Raw genomic sequence first — 19,008 nt, 5'->3', positions numbered from 1 at the left:
GTTAACACACACACACACACACACACACACACACACACACACACACACACACACACACACACACACACACACACACACACACACACGTTATGTTATGCAATAATCATACAATAAAAATCAACTTCCTGACTCAACATCCTCCCACCTTCTCCTTCACGATAGATAGATGGATAGATAGATAGATAGATAGATAGATAGATAGATAGATAGATAGATAGTAATTGTATATGTATGCTTCTTGTATTAATAGGCCAGCCATTGTGCTATTAAAAAACATTTATTTTGAAAACATCATCTTAATGTGATTATAGACAGGAATAATGGCTTATATTTAAATAATATCAGTGCTTAATTCGTTGTTTTATGCGCTCTGTTACAATTCGTACTCTAATTGTCTCTCACTGAATCGGACATTTCTCCAGTGCTTTCCCCGGCTTGGTTGCAGTGAGTGGCCCAATGACTTGTCTGAGATCCGTGGTAAAACTGGGCCGACGGACCAGAGGATGCAGGGCGCCGAAGGCATCATCTCGCCCCGGAGTCTTGCTGACCCTCCCGGGCACACGGCCTGTCCGAATGGCCTGGTACGAACGCATGGACAGTTTGCGGTGCTGAGATGGCCCAGTTTCAGTAGGAAGCCCGCCTCGCTTCGCCAAAGTCTCAAACACTTTCTCCAGATTTGTGCTTTCTTTTGCAGACGTTTCAAAATATGCACATTCATCACCGAGGGATTTGAGCACTTCTTCCCTTGATATTTCGCTCTCTGATTCCAGGAGATCCACTTTGTTGGCGCAGACCACCAGAGGAATCTGCGGCTGTGCGCAATGCTCTGGCACAGAGGATTTGGTGAGCTTTAATTTAGCGGCCAGAATCTCCTTTCGTAGGGCACACACCTCTTCGAAAGAGCTCCGGTCATCGAGACTGAATACCAGGAGAAAAATGTCCCCTGCATTAAAGACAATAAATTAGTTGGATAATATGCGAGAGATATAAATAGAATAAAAGAATCAGAATCAGAAACAGGTTTATTACCAGGTAGGGTAACACTTATGATGAATTTTGTTGTGGTGCACACATAAGATAAAACACAGATAGAAAACTATTTGAAGAAAAATAATAACATTAACAAACATTAAAAAAGATATAGTAAAAAAAATAGCAGTATTGAATATGGTTGTAATCCTAGAAATATAATTTAATACAATATTTGCAGCAATAAAAAGCAAGATAGTAGCCTATACACTGTGCATTAATGTAATGCATATGGGTCTATGATGTGGCTGAATTACGCATACACAAAAAACTGCAACGATTCGCCTGTTATGGTTATGGAAAACATATAAACTGAAAACAAATATAAGCATTTGTCAGGACAGAGACTATAACACGCACCAGTGAGGATAGATAGCCGCCGCTTGGCTGGGAAATCCCTTTCCCTGGACGCGTCCAGAACGTCAATTTGATAACTCTCTCCACGAATGCGAAACATTTTCCTGAGGAAATCCTCGGAGGTGGGATTGTACTCTTCCAAGAATCCTTCTCGAAGGTATCTTCTAACGATGGACGTCTTGCCGACCCTTGGCGCACCAAGAACCACGATGCGCTTACAGTTCTGAGGCTTGGTCGGTGCTTGCTCTTGGCCAATCTTGCGCTGCCGGTTTTTACCGTGCAGAACCAGAGCTGCCAGCTGATCCAGGGGGGATCTCTTGCAGGGGTGGCTGCTGTTGGCGGTGGACAGTTGCCTAACAGGTGGCCCTGAACGCGTCTTCTTCTCCTGTTTCCACTGAGACGTGGCCACTTTAAGTATCCCCAAACCTGCTTTGATTCCCGATGAACTCAGGTGCTGTGAAGCGTTTTTGTAAGCCAGAAATACTTTGGAGGTGCCGGTGCCCTTCTCTTCCATATTACCATGAAACTGGGGAGCATCTATGGAGCAGCTGAGCTGGTGCGCCACAGGCAGAGAGGTGGTCTGTGACACGGTGGAGATGCTGCCTCTTTCCATCGTTTTAATATGTCTTAGCCCGTGGCTCAACAATGTGGGCAGATTGTGAGAGCTGACGTTGCATAGGCCTGCTCAAGCTTGTCTCTGTGCAAAGGCTGATGCCCGTTGTCTTTATATGAGCCATCCTCAACCCCGTGATTCATGCGTCATGCTCATGGAGAGGGTTGTTGTGTTCCTCAGGAGAACAGTGTGTTGAGGAAACAGTATGGGGCTATACAACTCAGCGTATGATTTACATTTGCCATGTTTGATTTTTATATTATTATCCTATATATTATTAATAAAACAACCATTTAATTTATTATTTCATGATTATGACATTTGTTTTTGATTATTGTTATTACAGTATTAGCTTATTCATAGGTTAATTTAGCAAAATTAATATGCTTATTTTATTCATGGCTCATTTTTTTCTCCATGAACCATTCTGACATTTGACAACTTATCTAGGCTATTGTTGTTCCCTTTCATTTTAAATAGTTTTGGTATTTTATTGCTTAAGAAAAAAGAAAGAAAACATGTGAAAGAAATAAAATACTTTTTAAAACGTTATTTACCCGAATTAAACTTTGCACACAGAACCGAAAACACCCATACAAAACCAAAATAGAAACTGAAACAAAACATAAGAAAAATGAAAATGTAAATAATTAAATAAGGCTCTAGTTTTCACAGCTTTAGAGTTTGTGAAGGCCTACATTATTTAGTGTGGGGTAGGACTTGAAGCAGGCAGGGTATGCAAATGTTATAGTAACCAACATGGATTTTTGCATATAAAACAACAAGACTGATGCCACTATCAAAATAACCAAATATAATTAAATACATAATAATTGAAGGTCATACCCAAAAGTATGGGTACAGTCCCAAATAGGCTGATTAAGGTTTGATCTATCACCACACAGACTGTGTGGTGATAGAAACTAGGGGGGTCCTTTATGTTACAATAACTGAATAAACCGGAAACACATGTGCAATAGTACTGTCATAGAAAACTCACATCTTGTTTAAAACAAACGCCTCTGCTCCTCCTTTGTTTTGAAGCGTCGTGGTGACCATGGTTACAAATAGAGAGAACATACTTGACGCTGAGGTGCAGCGCTAGCTTGGTTAGCACTGCTAGCTAACAAACGCTACATTAGTTTACCGAAACTTTCACGGCAGTGAGAACAAATGAACCACGGCGAGTCAGTGAGTAAGGGGCTCAGGCGTCTAAGTGCTGCAGGTAGGCTAAGTCACACACTTCTGTGTCTTTCTTTTATCCTCCTGTCCATGTCTCTGTAACTGTATTAGCTAAGCGTTTGCAGCACCATGACCTCTCCACCTGCTCAGGAGCTGCACTGAAGTCAACAGCGAGAATGAAGCTGTGCCTCTCTTTATTTTGTTGGAAAAGATACTCAGAACTTTGACTTTTGTTAAAGTAGCGAAACCACAATGTAGATAACTAAGTCCTTCGTAAATTAAAGTGTTGCCTTCAAAAATGTTGATTATATTTCACATCATTAATCCAAATCTGCAAAGTAATTTAGAAGTCGGAGTAGAAGTAGCATAACGAAGAAGAACTAATCAGCACTGGTGTAAAGTAACTAAGTAACTTAAGTTCCTTTTGAGAGACTTGTACTTTACTTGATTATTTCAATTTCGTACTACTTTATACTGCTCCCCTACTACAATTCAGAGGTAGGCCTACATAATGTACTTTTACTCCACTACATTTATTTAGATCCCTTGCAGATTTGGATTAATGATGTGAAACATAATACAAAATTAAATAAGGCTTTATTACACCTGGAGTAAAATCACAATCTACCCTGCAGTATAAAGTCATTCAAACGAGCTGCACCTTTACCAGCTTTGATAACACTTTAATGATCAATAATTATGATCAAAACATATAATATATATACATCTGGAATGGGCCAATGTGCAAAACGAGTACTTTACTTTTAGAAAGTATATTTTGATTTTAATGCTCTTAGGAGCCATGAAACGTGTATAGTAATGCATTTTGTTTTAATATAAGATATTTGTTTGATCACTATTGATTGGTTAGCTTGGGTCATGCAGGGGCGGATGTAGAGGGGGGCAAGGGGGGCAGCTGCCTTTTTTTTTTTTTTTTTTTTTTTTTTTTTTTTTTTTTTGTCCCCCCACTGTAGAGCCTTAAGCCCCCCAGCTGCCCCCCTAACTTTTGTTTCCCTAAAACTGTACTTGTAGAAACAACACTACACTATTTCCACAAGCTTGTCAAGCAACGAAACAAGCAGTACATTAATTAAAAGTGAATAATTTTAAATATCATTTAGCCCCGTTAAAAACGTAGCTACGGCCCTGCATTAAACTGCGGAGCGGCGTTCACACAGACCGCGGCTCACACAGCTGCAGAGAGGGAACGAGCTGTCCCAGCACCTGAAGGTGGATCAGCTTCCCCTGGGAGCATTTCCCCTTCCACTAGTTTTGTTTTTACTAAAGACGAGAGCTTGAAACAAAATATTAATAAAACGCTGCCGTTTGAATCGATAGCGTTTAACAGACGGTCGCTGTTTGGAACGTTACGTTACAAAATACTACGCAGGCAGCGCTAGCTGGGAGATCGATTACTTTATTTGCTAAACTATGCGGTACTATTAAATCCACGTAAATTACACATCACAGCAATGAGGCCAGCTAAATTACACCATACCTCCTTTACCGTCAAACTGGATCTAAACACAGCTGCCTGTGTGCGTTTGATAAATACTTTCTTATGTTATATTTATTATGCTACTTAGCTAAATGGCCCTAACGTGTAAAGTTATACAAGCATTTGCACCAGTGCTTTTCACAAGTAGACTCTTGCAGGCCAGAGTAGCTGGAGTGATTAAACAACAACAAAAAGACATATCTGAGAAGTGATCAGGACGAACATAAAGAGGAAAGGGAAAAGAGAGATGAAGAGACCAGGAGGGTCAGAGCAGGAGGAAGCCAGGAGGAGATGAAGACATTAGTGAAGAAGGAAGAAATGTATGAGGAATAAAGATTGAAGTGTCAGAAAGAGGGACAGAGGCAGGGATCATGAGGCAGATGAGACTCCAGTACTTTACTGTATGCCTACTTACAGTAAGCAGAATCCTGAGTAATTCTCTGAATCGGGTGCCTTTGGGTCTTTACATCTATGAAAAATGAAACCAAAAATATTTGATCATAACATCTGGTAGTCGACTACTTACATGTTCCCACCCTCAGGCAGCACAAGGTATAAATAATTACACAGCAATTCCTTGAAAGAATTTGAGACAGGTTGAAGTTTTATAACAAAAAGTAACCCATGAGACCCTTGTTTATAGCTAAGATATGGGGGCACCACATGGAAGTTAAGGACATTACAAAATTGTAATATTTGCAATATTATTGTTATTTTGTAATAAACCATTATCTACTATTATTAATTCATAACAGAGTTTGAAATGTTGAGCTTGTCAATCTTAATCTGAAAAATACAAAAACTGAAATATAGGTAAGAGAAGACCACTGACACTTGCCTTTCTTTGCATCCTTTTCCTTCAAAAGACTTCCTGTGATGTAATTCCCTCAATGCCAGATGACTCATGGACTGATCCATTATTTTAATTGGAGGGTAAATGGTTTGGCCGTGGCGGGGGTTGAATACAAACTTTGGGACGTGTGTCAATATTGCAATTTCCATAGATAAATCAAGTAATTTTTTCAGAATTTCTTTTTGATCCAGTTAAAGTTGACAAGCATTTGATTATATTAAGCAGGCAACGCATTTTTGGATAGAGTGGCCCATTATTGATTTGTAATAATATTAAATTAATATGTAATCTAATGCTTATAAGGACATGCAAATATGTCTGTTGTCCACTAACTAAGACAACCAATTTTTTAAAAAACCAAAAAAATATATATCATATTTAGTTTTAGCATTGTAATGCAAAACAACCTGTTCCATTAATTCAGTTGCTGTTAAAATACATTTTGTAGTTTCCTTTTCATTTAAATTATTGAAGTCAAGCTTGGGGGACTCAAAGGGCACTTGATGTTTTGTCTGAACACCTTGTTTCCTCTTGTGCATTAAGAACACTCATGAATTAACAATAAATAGGTTATATACAGTATAAAATACGCACGTAGGCTGTCCGCCCTCCCATGCACCTGGCATGACCTCTTGCCCCCCCGCATTGCCACCCGCCATCCGTAAAATGTTCTAGAACGCGCCAGCTGGGTCACTGGATATGGGCGGCACTCTTATAGATCTTTGTTCACCTGGTGTGGTGTGTGGGCGTGGAAGAGAGGCGTGAAACAGGGTCTTGTACTTTTGTTGACGGCAAGTTTTAATGATGGCTTTGATTACTATATACAATGTACATGTCCAAAGGAGAAAATAAGTTGATGCATCCCAGATTTCGTTAAACTACCATTATTGTTTCGGCACAGAGTTTTTGATCTCAGCAAGTACTTTGTTGTAGCGATCGTAACTACAATAGGCAAAACAGGGCCCGGCCTCCAGCCTCTCGGCGACTTTGTTTGTTTCCTGCTGTCGCTATAGCTNTGAATTTTCTCACGCGACAGCAGCAACCTATAGTTATACAGGACTGTCTCTAATTGCATTACAGAAAATAAAGAACTTTATCACAATATTCTAATTTTCTGAGACAGTCCTGTATAACTATAGGTTGCTGCTGTCGCGTGAGAAAATTCACATTGCAGGTAAGAGGATGCCATTATCACCACACACACACACACACATGTACACACGGGTCTACACTGTGCCCAGAGAGGATAAAAGCTTTGCCTCTGAAACGTGATTCTGTTTTTCTACTACCTTCGCTGGAAAATGTGTTGTTCTGCCAAGGCCGCTCACAATTGAAAGCACCCTGTTCTACAAACAAAATCTGTTGCTTTGGATTTTGTAGTTGCCATCTACGTTGGTCAGTGAGCAGAGTTTTCCTCAATAGGAAGATCGACAGCTCTGTATTCCGCTTTTATAAATGTAAAATAACCTACATGTTTGTCTAATCTTCTCTTTCACTGATATTTTATTTTTGTTGTGACATTGGACTGGGTTGTTAAGTGATGTTAAAGCATAGCCCACTGAGACACATTGGACTATATAATAGACCTGAATTGTGCAGCTACTTTAAGATTTCATGTCAGATAAAGCTAATGATTCAAAACATCCACTACGGCTTTCATCACATCTTGTTGGACTTACAGGAGGGAATATGAGTTTGTATACACCTATGGTTTGAAGAGTTCTGTCCATCAACAGTACAATCAGTGGCTTGTTCACAGCAGTTGGGGAAAAATCATGCCAAGTAGAAAAGACTGAAGGAGGCAGGCGGCTTGTCACGCAGTTAGATGACAGAGAAATGGAACACAAATGCAGAAGCAAGCACCTGCCACCCGTTCTGGCTTTTGTTGTTTGGCTTGATCAGTGGATTGAGGCTATGGTTTGCCAATTAAACTACATGTCATGAAGCACAAACGAAACTTAAAATTGCACAGCATTAGTGTCATAAGACTGTTGGGTGTGTTTGTCATTCGTAGGCAGCTGAGAAACACTCGTACAGGTACGTTTATAATAATTATAAGTGTAAGTAGAGGGCTTTATCTTCATTGTTTTATTATATAACACACCTGTGCACCGTTTATCAGCATTTCTTTCGAAATATTCAATTGCTACCTGATTTGAAACAGTTTCTTTTTAAATGTGTCTTTTCATTTGTTAGATTTTCGACGAAGGTCACTGGCTACAGAGATGTTGGGAGGAAAAGCTTTCATCTCAGGCTGCACCCTGCTTGTGCTGGTTACTTTATGTGGTCAAACTGCTCACTGCAAAACCGAAGGTAGGTGATCTTAAAGGAAACAATGCCATTTGTACTGCAGGTGTGCTATGAGAAGAGAGTCAAACATATGGAGCTGTACAACTGATCAAAAATACTGTATAGTGAAGGCTGGCAAAAACAAAAGGCAGAATCCAGGTCTAAGAAAATGCAGTCAATGCTTAAGCTTGCATTCTTTCTTATTTCCAACAGGGGGCAACAACACTGTATGCAAAAATAAGTCAGACTCTAAAGAAAGTCTATGAGATAATACTCAATTTACTACCTAAGTAAACTTTTTCCTGACTGTTATAGTCTCTATCACTAGTTTCAGTTAATTTTCAATACAGCATGACGGTCATTTTGTAAATTTGGAATAAAATAGACAAAGCAAGGTATGTTTCAGGGAGTGGCTACCTTGTGACTCACATTAATACCACACATTGTTTACCTGATTGAGTGAGTGCTCTCCGTTTTTTTCATCATACATATTTCAGCATGCAAATTGTTTAGTTGGACGATCTGATGGCACTTCTGGTTAACAAATAACAATATGGCATTAGCCAAATGCCAAATTAGAAGATTCCACATTTTATTCCACAAACCAATGCATGACTACGTCCACTTACAGTCGATTAGCCTTTGCTTTCAAGCTAAAAAAAATTACAGTTTTTTCACACTTGTGTTTTCTTTATTGTCCACAGGTTCAACTCAACTGGAAGACCTGAGAATTGTTCTTGTTGGAAAAACTGTATGAGCCAAACTGGAAAGATTTTGTGCAATAAGTCAGTTTTGACATGTGGCCTGCTGGTGATCAGACTGGATGTACGGTTCACAGAAGAGAAGTCTGCCATCAAAGAGGGGTCAAAGACAACTTTGGTGAGGAAGCGTCCAAAAACACACTGGTGCTTTTCACCAGGGGGGATGAGCTCAAGGAGAAGTCCAATGAGACTTTTTTATTCGAGGGACCCGAACTAAAGGAGTGTAGCCTATCAGTGGTTTTACGGCTGGGTACATTGTGTTTGAAAACACATGCAGAGATAATCGCACTCAGGTGGTTGATATGTTTTAAAATATAGACAAGATGGTGCAGTTGAATGGTTACCCTACGGAGCCCCTAAAGGGACATGGAAAAAAAAAAAATGGAGAGAGAAAAAAAATAAAGTCAGGAAAACGGATTCGTTTCTCGTGCGCACGAGAAACAAATCCGTTTTCCTGACTTTATTTTTTTTGAGAGAGTTACCGATGCACCAAGGAGGAAGTGGAACACACATTAGACAACCATTTCATTGCAGACTGTTATNATGATTCCTTTCTTGTTAGGGTTGATAAATCTAAAACCCATAGGAAAACAACTTGCCAGCACAAATTTTACTTAGCTTCGTAGTCTGATTTTTCGAAGAACCTTTTATTGGCTTATAAAACTAATTCCAGTTTTATATTATAAACATTTAGACTGAGACTTTCTAGTCACGGAGTGTCGTACTTCCGAGTGCGTGCAGTTGACGTACATCAAAATTAACCGTTTGGTATCGGAGTTAAGTGATTAGTCCGGTTTGTTGTTTTCGGTCTTGACCAACTGTCGCGCGCGACGGAACACGTAAACACAAGGTCAAAGAGACAGTAGTATTGTTTCATTACAATTGTGGTCTTACCTTGATTTGAAGATTAAGTCCATGCTCTCCTTCTGGACAACAATCTCTATTCGTTTTTTGTAAAAGTCCTCCGACCTTATCTTCCTGTAGTTTCAAAAGTCTAGTTTGTTGTTTATGTCTACCGTCTCTGCGTAGAATAAAAATCGCAACAAGAACCTGTGGGCTCACGTGCGCCCCCTACAGTGCGGCAGAGTTTATGGCTGCCTCTCCTGCTGCTTTTTTCATTGCCGTTATATGATTAGACCAGCGAGCCTAAATATCATATATACGTTAAATAAGTTATTTAGAGACTATGGATGGCGAGGATAAATGTAATAAAGGGATCTACAAACATTACATTGGTGACCTACAGTGAGATGGTAAAAGGCATGCGCTTAGGGCCCGCTTTCCAGCCAGTTTCTGTGGGGTGACACATTCTGAGGTGAGACAGATCTCATCTGTGCCTCACCTCACCCCACAGTAACTGGCTTGAGCGCGCTCACAAAATAAGTGCCCGCGCTAAATTAGTGCCCGCGCTCCAGCAAGTTACTGTGTGCTTACGAGAGGCAGAGCTCGTCCCTGCCTCACTTCTCATCGCTAACCGTAGTTGTAGCGGAGCTCGGCAAATTTGCTGATTTTGACTTTAAAAAGTGATTGGAATCATACATGAATCACACTTACATCATAGATCAGTGGAGACATTTATTATTATTACTATTTAGTTTTTCTTTAGTTGTTTTTCCGCTACATTGGAGTATGACAGGTGAGGCTCTGCCTCCCCTGACTGCACGTCGCACATGTCATGAAGCAGAAACGAAACTTAAAACAGCACAGCATCAGTGTCATATAACTGTTGGGTGTGTTTGTTATTCTTAGGCTGTAAAAGGATCTCTCCACCTGCGAACATACCAGACAGCTGAGAAACACTTGTACAGGTACGTTTATAATAATTGAAAGTGTAAGTAGAGGGCTTTATCTTCATTGTTTGATTATAGAACTGTATACCGCATGCACGTTTATCTTTTCTTTTTATTGTTAGATAATCGACGGAGGTCATTGCTACAGAGATGTTGGGAGGAAAAGCTTTCATCTCAGGCTGCACCCTGCTTGCGCTGGTTACTTTATGTGGTCAAACTGCTCACTGCAAAACCGAAGGTAGGTGATCTTAAGGAAACAATGCCATTTGTACAGGTGTGCTATGAGAAGAGAGTAAAACATTTCGAGCTATAAAACTGACCAAACACTGTATAGTGAAGGTTGTCAAACACGACAACGTGGCATAATCTGGGTCTAGGAGTGGCTACCTTGTGACTCACAGTGTTTACCTGATTGAGTGCTTTCAGATTTTTCATCATACATATTTCAGCATGTGATTTTATTGAGTTGGACGGTCTGATGGCACTTCTGGTTTACAAATAACAATATGGCAATAGCCAAAGGCCAAATTAGAAGATTCCACATTTTATTCAACAAACCATTGCATGACTACGTCCCCTCACAGTCGATTATTCTTTGCTTTCAGGCTAAAAAATGCCTCAGCTACTTTGCATTACTGTTTTTCACACTTGTGTTTTCTTTGTTGTCCACAGGTTCAACTCTACTGGAAGACCTGAGGATTGTTCTTGTTGGAAAAACTGGATCTGGAAAAAGTGCTTCTGGAAACACCATCCTGGGAAATCCAAATGCCTTTAAAACGGATATGTCTCCTGAGTCTGTTACTAACAGCCTTCACAAAGAAGAGTCTAATTATGGTGAGAGGAAAATCGTTGTGATCGACAGTCCCGGACTTTTTGATACTAACAAAACACAAGAAATTGTAAAAGGAAAAATTGAGGAGTGTATTAAGCAGTCAGTTCCTGGACCCCATGCTTTTCTGTTAGTGATCAGTCTGAAGGCTCGATTCACTGATGAGGAGAAGGCAGCTGTGAAGTGGATCCAGGATAATTTTGGTTCGGATTCTTCCATGTATACCATCGTTCTGTTTACACACGCTGACTTGCTCGAGGATAAATCAGTGGACCAATATGTCTCGGAGAGCATACATCTAAAAGACTGATAGACCAGTGTGGAGGAAGGTATCATTCACTCATGAATAACAAGGAAGGAAACAGAATCCAGGTTGAAAGTCTTCTAGAGAAGATAGACAAAATGGTGGAGTTTAATGGAGGACACTACACCAGCGAGATGTACAAGCAAGCCCAGGAGAAACTTGACGAGGAGAAAAGGAAAGGAGACGAAGAGAGGATAGCTTGGTGTAAAAAGCTCGGTATTCTTTCCCTGATAGCTATCACAGCAGGAGCGCTGTTACCTGCAGGACTTCTCCAGTATGGGGCTGGTACATTAGGTGCATCAGTTGGATATGCAGCCTATAATTGCACTAGATAGGTTTATGTAGCTCTGGAGAGCCTGTAATAAATACAAATATGGGAAAAGCTGAAAAAAAAAACTGTTGTCTGCATGCTCAGTGGCAAAATGACCCCAAAAAGCTCTGCTTGGTTTTGTTATGCAATGCGTACACACACACACACACACACACACACACACACACACACACACACACACACACACACACACACACACACACACACACACACACACATATACATATCCTTGGAGGTGAATGCACAAAAGAAAAACAATATGGGGGCAGAAGAGGCAATAAGGGCTAAGCTTGAAACACGGACAGTAATTGCTTTTACTAAGCTTTAAACTAAATCTTAAATTGAAATGGATGTTTCATATGTAATTGTGTGGGAATAAATCATTCTTCAATAAAGTCTGAAAGTACTTCCCCCGGAAGACTCATTAAACCAAATAACAAACTATAATACTAATACTTATGTATTTTAGACATATGTATGATTGATAGTTGATTGAAGTTTTTAAAATGTTATCATATGCTTCTGGTAGCTTATATTTAAGATATTTCGGTTTTGATGGGGGAAATTAACAATGAAAGAATGTGATTGGTGTTCTCTCTAGAGTTCTTCACTTTTAAACAACCAGATCTCATTATATGGTAGGTTACCCATGCGTTTATTAGTAAATATAGCTTAAATATTATTCTCTTGTTGTGGCAAAACCTTCCAAAACCACCAAATGTAATGTACATGTACTCAAGTAGTGGGATACTTCTACATTAAATTAGTTATTGTGTTTACTTTACTAACTCAGAGGGGAATATTATGCTGCACTACATTTATCTGCCGAAACAATGCGCAATATAAAGTAGCTCTTTTTTAGTAGCTTTAAAAACATTTTTTTGCTCTGATATGTTTTCAATATTGATAAAAACATAATAATATAATATTTTATAACAATATAATACCACAAAAGCTGCTTTGCTGCATAATTAAGATCCTCCTTAAATACATTTAGCCAATTATAATACTGCACTTTTACTTAAATATCATTTTTAAACCAGGACTTTACCTGTAATGGTGTATTTTTAGGCTATGGTATTTGTACGTAAGGAAAGGATCTGAGTACCCGTACACAAACTGCTCAGTGTATTCACGGAGCTGTGGACAGCCTCTTTGGGGATGCACTTTTCAGATGTAAACTGAAGACAATAGAAGGAAATAGGAAGCCCCCTTTGCAAAGGCCAGGCTTCCAGAAGTTTCCCAGAAAATCAATGTCTGAAGTCAAACCACGGAGCTTGTCTAAGTTCACAACTCAGGCCTGGAACAACACATTTGGCCACCTGGGAACTGGAAAAAGTGATATTGAAGTAATGGCTGAAGGTAAGACAAACTTTCTGACTTGTGTTAAAAAGAAAAAACATTGATCTTTTATCCCTGTGAGATGTAACACTTACTGTGGCTCTGGAAAGAGGGAAATCGTAAAAACCTAGACCTTGATAATGATGTCAGTGACTAAAAGTGGAATTTGTTTTTGTCTCAATGGAATAATTTCATATCACAGCAATACCACTGCGAGAAAAGAAGCAGAAAACTCTTCCTCGGGCTGATGGGTGTGGTCTGAACAGCTTTGACGGTATGCTCATACATTGTCTCATGAAATCTCTAACTATTATATATGTCTACCACCTTCTAACAAGAAACACTTTATACAGGCTTAAACTGATTTTTTTGTTTGTTTTGACCAAATCATTTATTTTAGGATTTCCAGGTTGTGAAAAATCCCTTTGGTGTTTATTCTTCTCTGGTATTACAGGGTCTACCTTTGGCTGCTTGATTTTGATGGCTTAACAGGAAAGAGCATGATCCTTTATTGTCTCTCGCACATCTATAACTGCAGATTCATTTCTTTAAAGTCACTTATTAACTTTTCAAAGTTGTTAAACGAGAGGTGTTATCAATGTTACTAAGCTATAAAGGGTTAGGCCACTACAATAAAATATACGATGTTGTACATTGTACGAATTATTTATGAGCTTTCCACTGCAACATTTGCACATGTGTTTAGTGCTTGAATGCTTCCTGACGGATTAAAGCTGCACCAAGTTACTATAGGTCTACATTTAGTGTTTTGCAACAAAAAGGTAGTCCCATTTGGCCTATAGACTTTTATTTGGATGACATCATTCATGTGATTCATGCTTTAAAAAATCGGAATAGAATGAGTAACAATCAACGTCCCTTTTCTGTCTGAGGTGAATGTAAACGTGTTTGCAGTCGTCTCTTTAGCAATGATTTTAGTGCCCCGGGCGATTAATTTAAGCCGCAGTATCACAGTGGGCCACATAAGGAAAAGTGGGGTTAACACATTTCGTTAACATTGTATCCAGCTTAGAGCTTTTTATTCTCTATCTTCTCATTTATTTCATAGTTTTTAACTGAAGTAAGTACTTCTGTGGATTGGATTTAATTTTTTGGCCCAATCATAGCACTTCAGCTTTATCACTATAGACATGGTTTTACACCACGTTTGCTAGCTTGCAGCAGTCTTTTCCCCGACATTGCCGGCCCATATGCTTGAGTTCTTTGTGAATTGATGCCACCAAATATCAATCTATTAGGTAGAGGTTATGCACGGCCTCACGTGTGTCCACAATACTAAAAAAATCTACTTTGTGGTCCTAGGGGTCAAGTCTGTATTTGGAGGGGGATACATCTCATTCAAAGAGATCTTTCACAACCTTTGCAACCCAAATTATGCTTAATAACCAAAACACTCATGCTGATTAATGGAAAACACATTAACTAAACATTAGCAATTGGCTAAACATAAATTCTGCTGTTCCAGCTGGGGACATTTCTGGAGGGTTGCGGATTGTCCTGGTGGGCAAGACTGGATCTGGCAAGAGTGCGACAGGAAACACCATCCTTGGGAGAGCTGCCTTCAAAGAAGACCCGAGCCCTGTATCTGTGACCAAACACTGCGAGACACAGAGCGGGGAGGTGGACGGGACTGTGGTTCAGGTTATTGACACTCCAGGTCTGTTTGATACAGGCATCACAGAGGAAGAATTGAAAACCAGAATAGAGGAATGCGTCACAATGTCCGTGCCCGGCCCTCACGCCTTCCTTCTCGTGATCAGGCTCGGAGTAAGATTCACAGAGGAGGAAAGAAACGCTGTGAAGTGGATCCAGGACAACTTTGGGGACGATGCCTCCATGTACACTATCATGATGTTTACATGCAAAGATCAGGCCAAAGCTGACAATGCTCTGAAGGAGTGCAAGGAGCTGCGGAGACTCTCTATTACGTTTGGACGCCGGTACCATGCCTTTAACAACAAAGACCCGCAGGACCAAGTACAGGTCAAAGATTTGATTACCATGGTCAAGGAAATGATCCAGGAAAATGGGGGGAAACACTACACCAATGAGCTGTATGAGAAAGCCCAGAGGAAGCTGAGGGAGGAGGCGGAGCGGAAGATACAAGAGGAGGAAGAGAAGAAGGAGGAGGAGAGGAAAATATGGGATGCAGAGAGGGAGGAGAAAGAGAAACAGAGAGAAAAGGAGAAGAAGGTTAAAAGGAAGAATATACGTGTGGCCTCGGCTGCTGCTGTTGTGCTGGTGTTAGCGGGGGCTATCATAGCAGTGGGGGCCGACACCATGGTGGCTTTGGCTCTAGGCGCTCCTGTGCTCCTGCTGGGAGTGTTATGTGGTTTAGCTGCTTTTTGTGTCTGGAAGGGCATAAGATGCAAAGCGAAAGCAAATGTTCCGGTATAGGCAGAGGTTTGACTCAGACAAGGTGACATACAGTAGAAGTATACTGCACTCATGACTGTTTAAATTAATCTGTGAATGGTGTTTTCGTATTACCCTGCATTCTTCTTCTAGGATTATTAAGTTTGGACACAACATTGCTATAACTGAATGTGAATTAAATGCTGGCAGTAAACAAACGGTATGACATGCAATACGTGTTTTCTTCTTTTTGTTTTCTTTCCTCTCATTTATCGTTTGGAGCTTATATATGAGACCCATGTCCCGAGTTATACTTGAACTACTCTAATAAGTTTGAATGTGTTGACATGTTCTCTATGGATCTCATAATGTTTGTAAGTATGGGCATGATTTCACAACTTATGGGATAATAAAATGTTTATGGATGTGCCGTTTCCATTGTTTTATTATTAGTAACATTATGAGCTCACTTCCCCAAAGGAAATGAGAGACAATGGTCAACGTCCGCTGACCGATCACATTTCACTGAGGAATCATTCTGAACAGAGCCACCTCTGACAATAACATACCAACTACATGATGAATTTAGACTGTTTAACCCAAGTCTGCAATCAAATTAGGGTGTTGTGTCATTTCCCAAGTATGAGGAACATAAACGAAGTAGTGTATCTTTATATACTGTAGATACAGGTTCTGACAAGTTAGATCTCTTTTTGTATTTCTTTAAAGGAATAGTTTTTAGGGTAATCATTTCCATCCACTGTAAAATATTTGAACTTATGACATGCTCTTGATATCTAAGACAAACACATTTCCTCTGTTTTTCCTTCCTATTCCTTTGGCCAATTCAAAGAGAGGATTTGTCCATGTTTTTGAAAGACTCCAAATCAGAGAGTGTACTGAGGTTAAATTGTATACAATTATGTACTACTCATTTCATCCATTATATCGTTACCAAAACACACAAAATAAATATTTTGGGACCATTTTTTTCATTTGTGATGGCACCATTTTTAACCAATACAGCATCATCATCAAATAAAAAAATTCAAGACAGAAAACACCAAAGCCAATGAAAAATCAATGAAAATAATGCACACAAACTAACATTTCAAAATAGACATAAGAAAGAGTGGCATTATTTTTCTTTAAGTCATGTTTATTGATATGAATGTTTTACATCTGTCAACTTTACATTTGATCATGTGTAAACGATGGAGCTGTCAAATTAATAAATGATAATACATGATGTTATTTATAGGTTTGACACCTATAATAAACACTGAATGCCTTACTGCCTAAAGTGGTTACTGATGCTTACATTACATTATGTTTTTAGTTTTTCACAACAATGACCTTACAAGTTAGCTTGAAGGATCATAGCTTTACATCCGTTGTTTTAGGTTTCATCCACCACCCAATGGCTTTAGAAATCCCTGCAGCTGCTGCTAAAGGAGCACCAGCTACAGGGGAATTAACAGCAGTGGTGAATACTGCTGCTAAAATCATGTTATTACTCAAATTGTCCATAGTAACTGCCCACTTGCTCCACCATTCCTTTGCATTCTTCTTTCTCTGGGTCTCTTCATACATGCTCCACGTATAATGCTGGTAACAATTCAACTGCACCATCTTGTCTATCTTTTCAAACAGATCAGCCACCTGAGTGTGGTTTTCCATGCATGTATTTTCAAACACAACATACCCAGCTGTATAGATACTGAGGCACTCTTTGAGCTCAGGGTGTTGGTATAAATGAGTCTCAATGGACTTCTCCTTGAGCTCATCCCCCCTGGTGAAAAGCACCAGTGTGTGTTTGGAGGCTTCCTCACCAAAGTTGTCTTCGACCCACTTGATGGCAGACTTCTCCTCTTCTGTGAACCGTACATCCAGTCTGATCACCAGCAGGAACACATGTGGTCCGGGGTCAGTCAGTGTGAGACTTTCAGACATTTCACTTTTAAGCTGCTCTTCCTTAATCAATGTGTCCAAGATACCAGGAGTGTCGACCACAGTCACAGTTCTTTTATCAAAGTAGCCAGACTCTTTTCTACATGTCTGGGTCACAGAGGATGGAGAAGCCTCTGAGGTGAAAACAAACCGTCCCAGGATGGTGTTCCCTGATGCACTCTTTCCTGATCCAGTCTTCCCCAGCAGGACGATCCTCAGGTCGCAGTCTGTGGAACAAATAAAAGAGAGGCAGCTGCTTTGAATCTTGAGTTTTAAGTTAGTTAATATAATGTGTACAAAAGCCTGCATATATGCCTAAACACATGTAAAGACACTTACCTTCACTTGAGCTTAAACCCATCTTGTTGTAGAGGTTGAAAAACCACACAGAACCGACTTCTATCCCCCAAATCTGCCAGTGTTGTCCAGCCTTTATTTCCAGATCACACTCTGCATTGCTGTGGGTTAGCCATTTTCCCTCCCTCTCCCTCCCTCAGTGGTTTCGAGTGAAATGAAACTCTCTGTCTTCTCCACCACGTGGTTTCCCTGGAAAGTGAAACTTTCAGAAATCTGTTTGGGATTAAAACATTGTTGAGGAGACGTGTCATTATTACGATCAGATTCAGGATTTTGGTGAATAGTGTGCCCTTCATTGGAAAAAGTGTAGCAACTTTTTTGGTAACAACTTCCCGGTTTATAATCAACACAATAACTGGTTAAATGTTAACCATGGAACCACTTTCTACTCAAGAAAAAGTCTATGAAAGAGTTGAGATTGACTTTTGTGGATTACAATGACAGAATGAGCAGTAGAGAATGGTTCACAGAAAGTTTGTTTGTTTGTAGCCTTTATTTAGCCAGGTGAAAGCCCCTTGAGATCAAAATATCTCTTTTTCAAGGGTGACCTGCAGGACATTAGTTACACATGTAACATAAAAACAACAGAACAACAATAAGGATGACATACAACATAATGTACAGGGTACAGTTTACAAACTCTATTTACAGTGACAGGTACCATGAGTATCAAACAGCATGTCACCCAGCCGAGTTTTAAAATGATGCAGGGGAACCAAAGTGCTCAGTTTTAAACATGTTTGCAGACTGTTCCAAGTTAGTGGAGCTGCACAACTAAAAGCTTTCTTCCCTAAGACAGTCCTAGCACTTGGCACATTTAATAAAACAACATCATGAGATCTCAGGCAATAAGTACTTTCAATTTGTCGAGAGATCAGAGAGCAGATATAAAAAGGTAGTTTACCCAACATGGCTTTGTAAATGAACATGTACCAATGACTGAGCCTCCGTACAGTTAGTGAAGGCAGACCTGCCTTGGCATACAGGGTACAGTGATGAGTAAGTGCTTTACAGTTAGTAACAAATCTCAGAGCACTGTGATAGGCGGCATCTAACTTTTCCAGGCAATGGGCAGGTGCATTCATATAGATCAAATCACCATAGTCCAGCACAGGTAAAAAGGTCACAGTGACTAGCCTTTTCCTGGC

General features: G+C 39.8%; 3 protein-coding genes, 1 long non-coding RNA gene and 1 pseudogene across 4 annotated transcripts; 3 read left to right on the top strand and 2 right to left on the bottom strand.

Annotated features, from left to right (window-relative positions):
* Nucleotides 1-261: 261 nt before the first annotated feature.
* LOC104953061 (GTP-binding protein Rhes-like) lies at nucleotides 262-2,084 on the bottom strand. The gene is made up of 2 exons (XM_010779980.1): nucleotides 1,390-2,084; nucleotides 262-943 (listed from the first exon to the last, which is right to left on the bottom strand). The coding sequence occupies exons 1-2, from the start codon at nucleotides 1,997-1,999 to the stop codon at nucleotides 399-401; spliced, it is 1,155 nt and encodes a 384-aa protein (XP_010778282.1). The 5' UTR covers nucleotides 2,000-2,084; the 3' UTR covers nucleotides 262-398.
* Nucleotides 2,085-7,734: 5,650 nt separating this feature from the next.
* Nucleotides 7,735-8,890, top strand: LOC104953060 (uncharacterized). Its single transcript, XR_799169.1, has 2 exons — nucleotides 7,735-7,845; nucleotides 8,526-8,890. It is a non-coding gene; the product is annotated as an uncharacterized lncRNA (long non-coding RNA).
* A 1,413-nt stretch (nucleotides 8,891-10,303) lies between these two features.
* LOC104953059 (GTPase IMAP family member 7-like) lies at nucleotides 10,304-12,218 on the top strand (annotated as a pseudogene).
* Nucleotides 12,219-13,076: 858 nt separating this feature from the next.
* LOC104953058 (GTPase IMAP family member 4-like) lies at nucleotides 13,077-15,984 on the top strand. The gene is made up of 3 exons (XM_010779979.1): nucleotides 13,077-13,198; nucleotides 13,380-13,451; nucleotides 14,664-15,984. Exons 1-3 carry the CDS (start codon nucleotides 13,090-13,092, stop codon nucleotides 15,593-15,595), a joined length of 1,113 nt encoding a protein of 370 aa, XP_010778281.1. The 5' UTR covers nucleotides 13,077-13,089; the 3' UTR covers nucleotides 15,596-15,984.
* Nucleotides 15,985-16,687: 703 nt separating this feature from the next.
* LOC104953057 (GTPase IMAP family member 4-like) lies at nucleotides 16,688-17,992 on the bottom strand. Its single transcript, XM_010779978.1, has 2 exons — nucleotides 17,843-17,992; nucleotides 16,688-17,730 (listed from the first exon to the last, which is right to left on the bottom strand). The coding sequence occupies exons 1-2, from the start codon at nucleotides 17,862-17,864 to the stop codon at nucleotides 16,931-16,933; spliced, it is 822 nt and encodes a 273-aa protein (XP_010778280.1). The 5' UTR covers nucleotides 17,865-17,992; the 3' UTR covers nucleotides 16,688-16,930.
* Between the last annotated feature and the right edge of the window lie 1,016 nt (nucleotides 17,993-19,008).

Source organism: Notothenia coriiceps, unplaced genomic scaffold (assembly GCF_000735185.1).
Source record: "Notothenia coriiceps isolate Sejong01 unplaced genomic scaffold, NC01 NC01_scaffold00021011, whole genome shotgun sequence".
Lineage (NCBI taxonomy): Eukaryota > Metazoa > Chordata > Actinopteri > Perciformes > Nototheniidae > Notothenia > Notothenia coriiceps.
The sequence above is the reverse complement of the archived record's forward strand: the minus strand, read 5'-3'. Positions and strand labels throughout refer to the sequence as shown.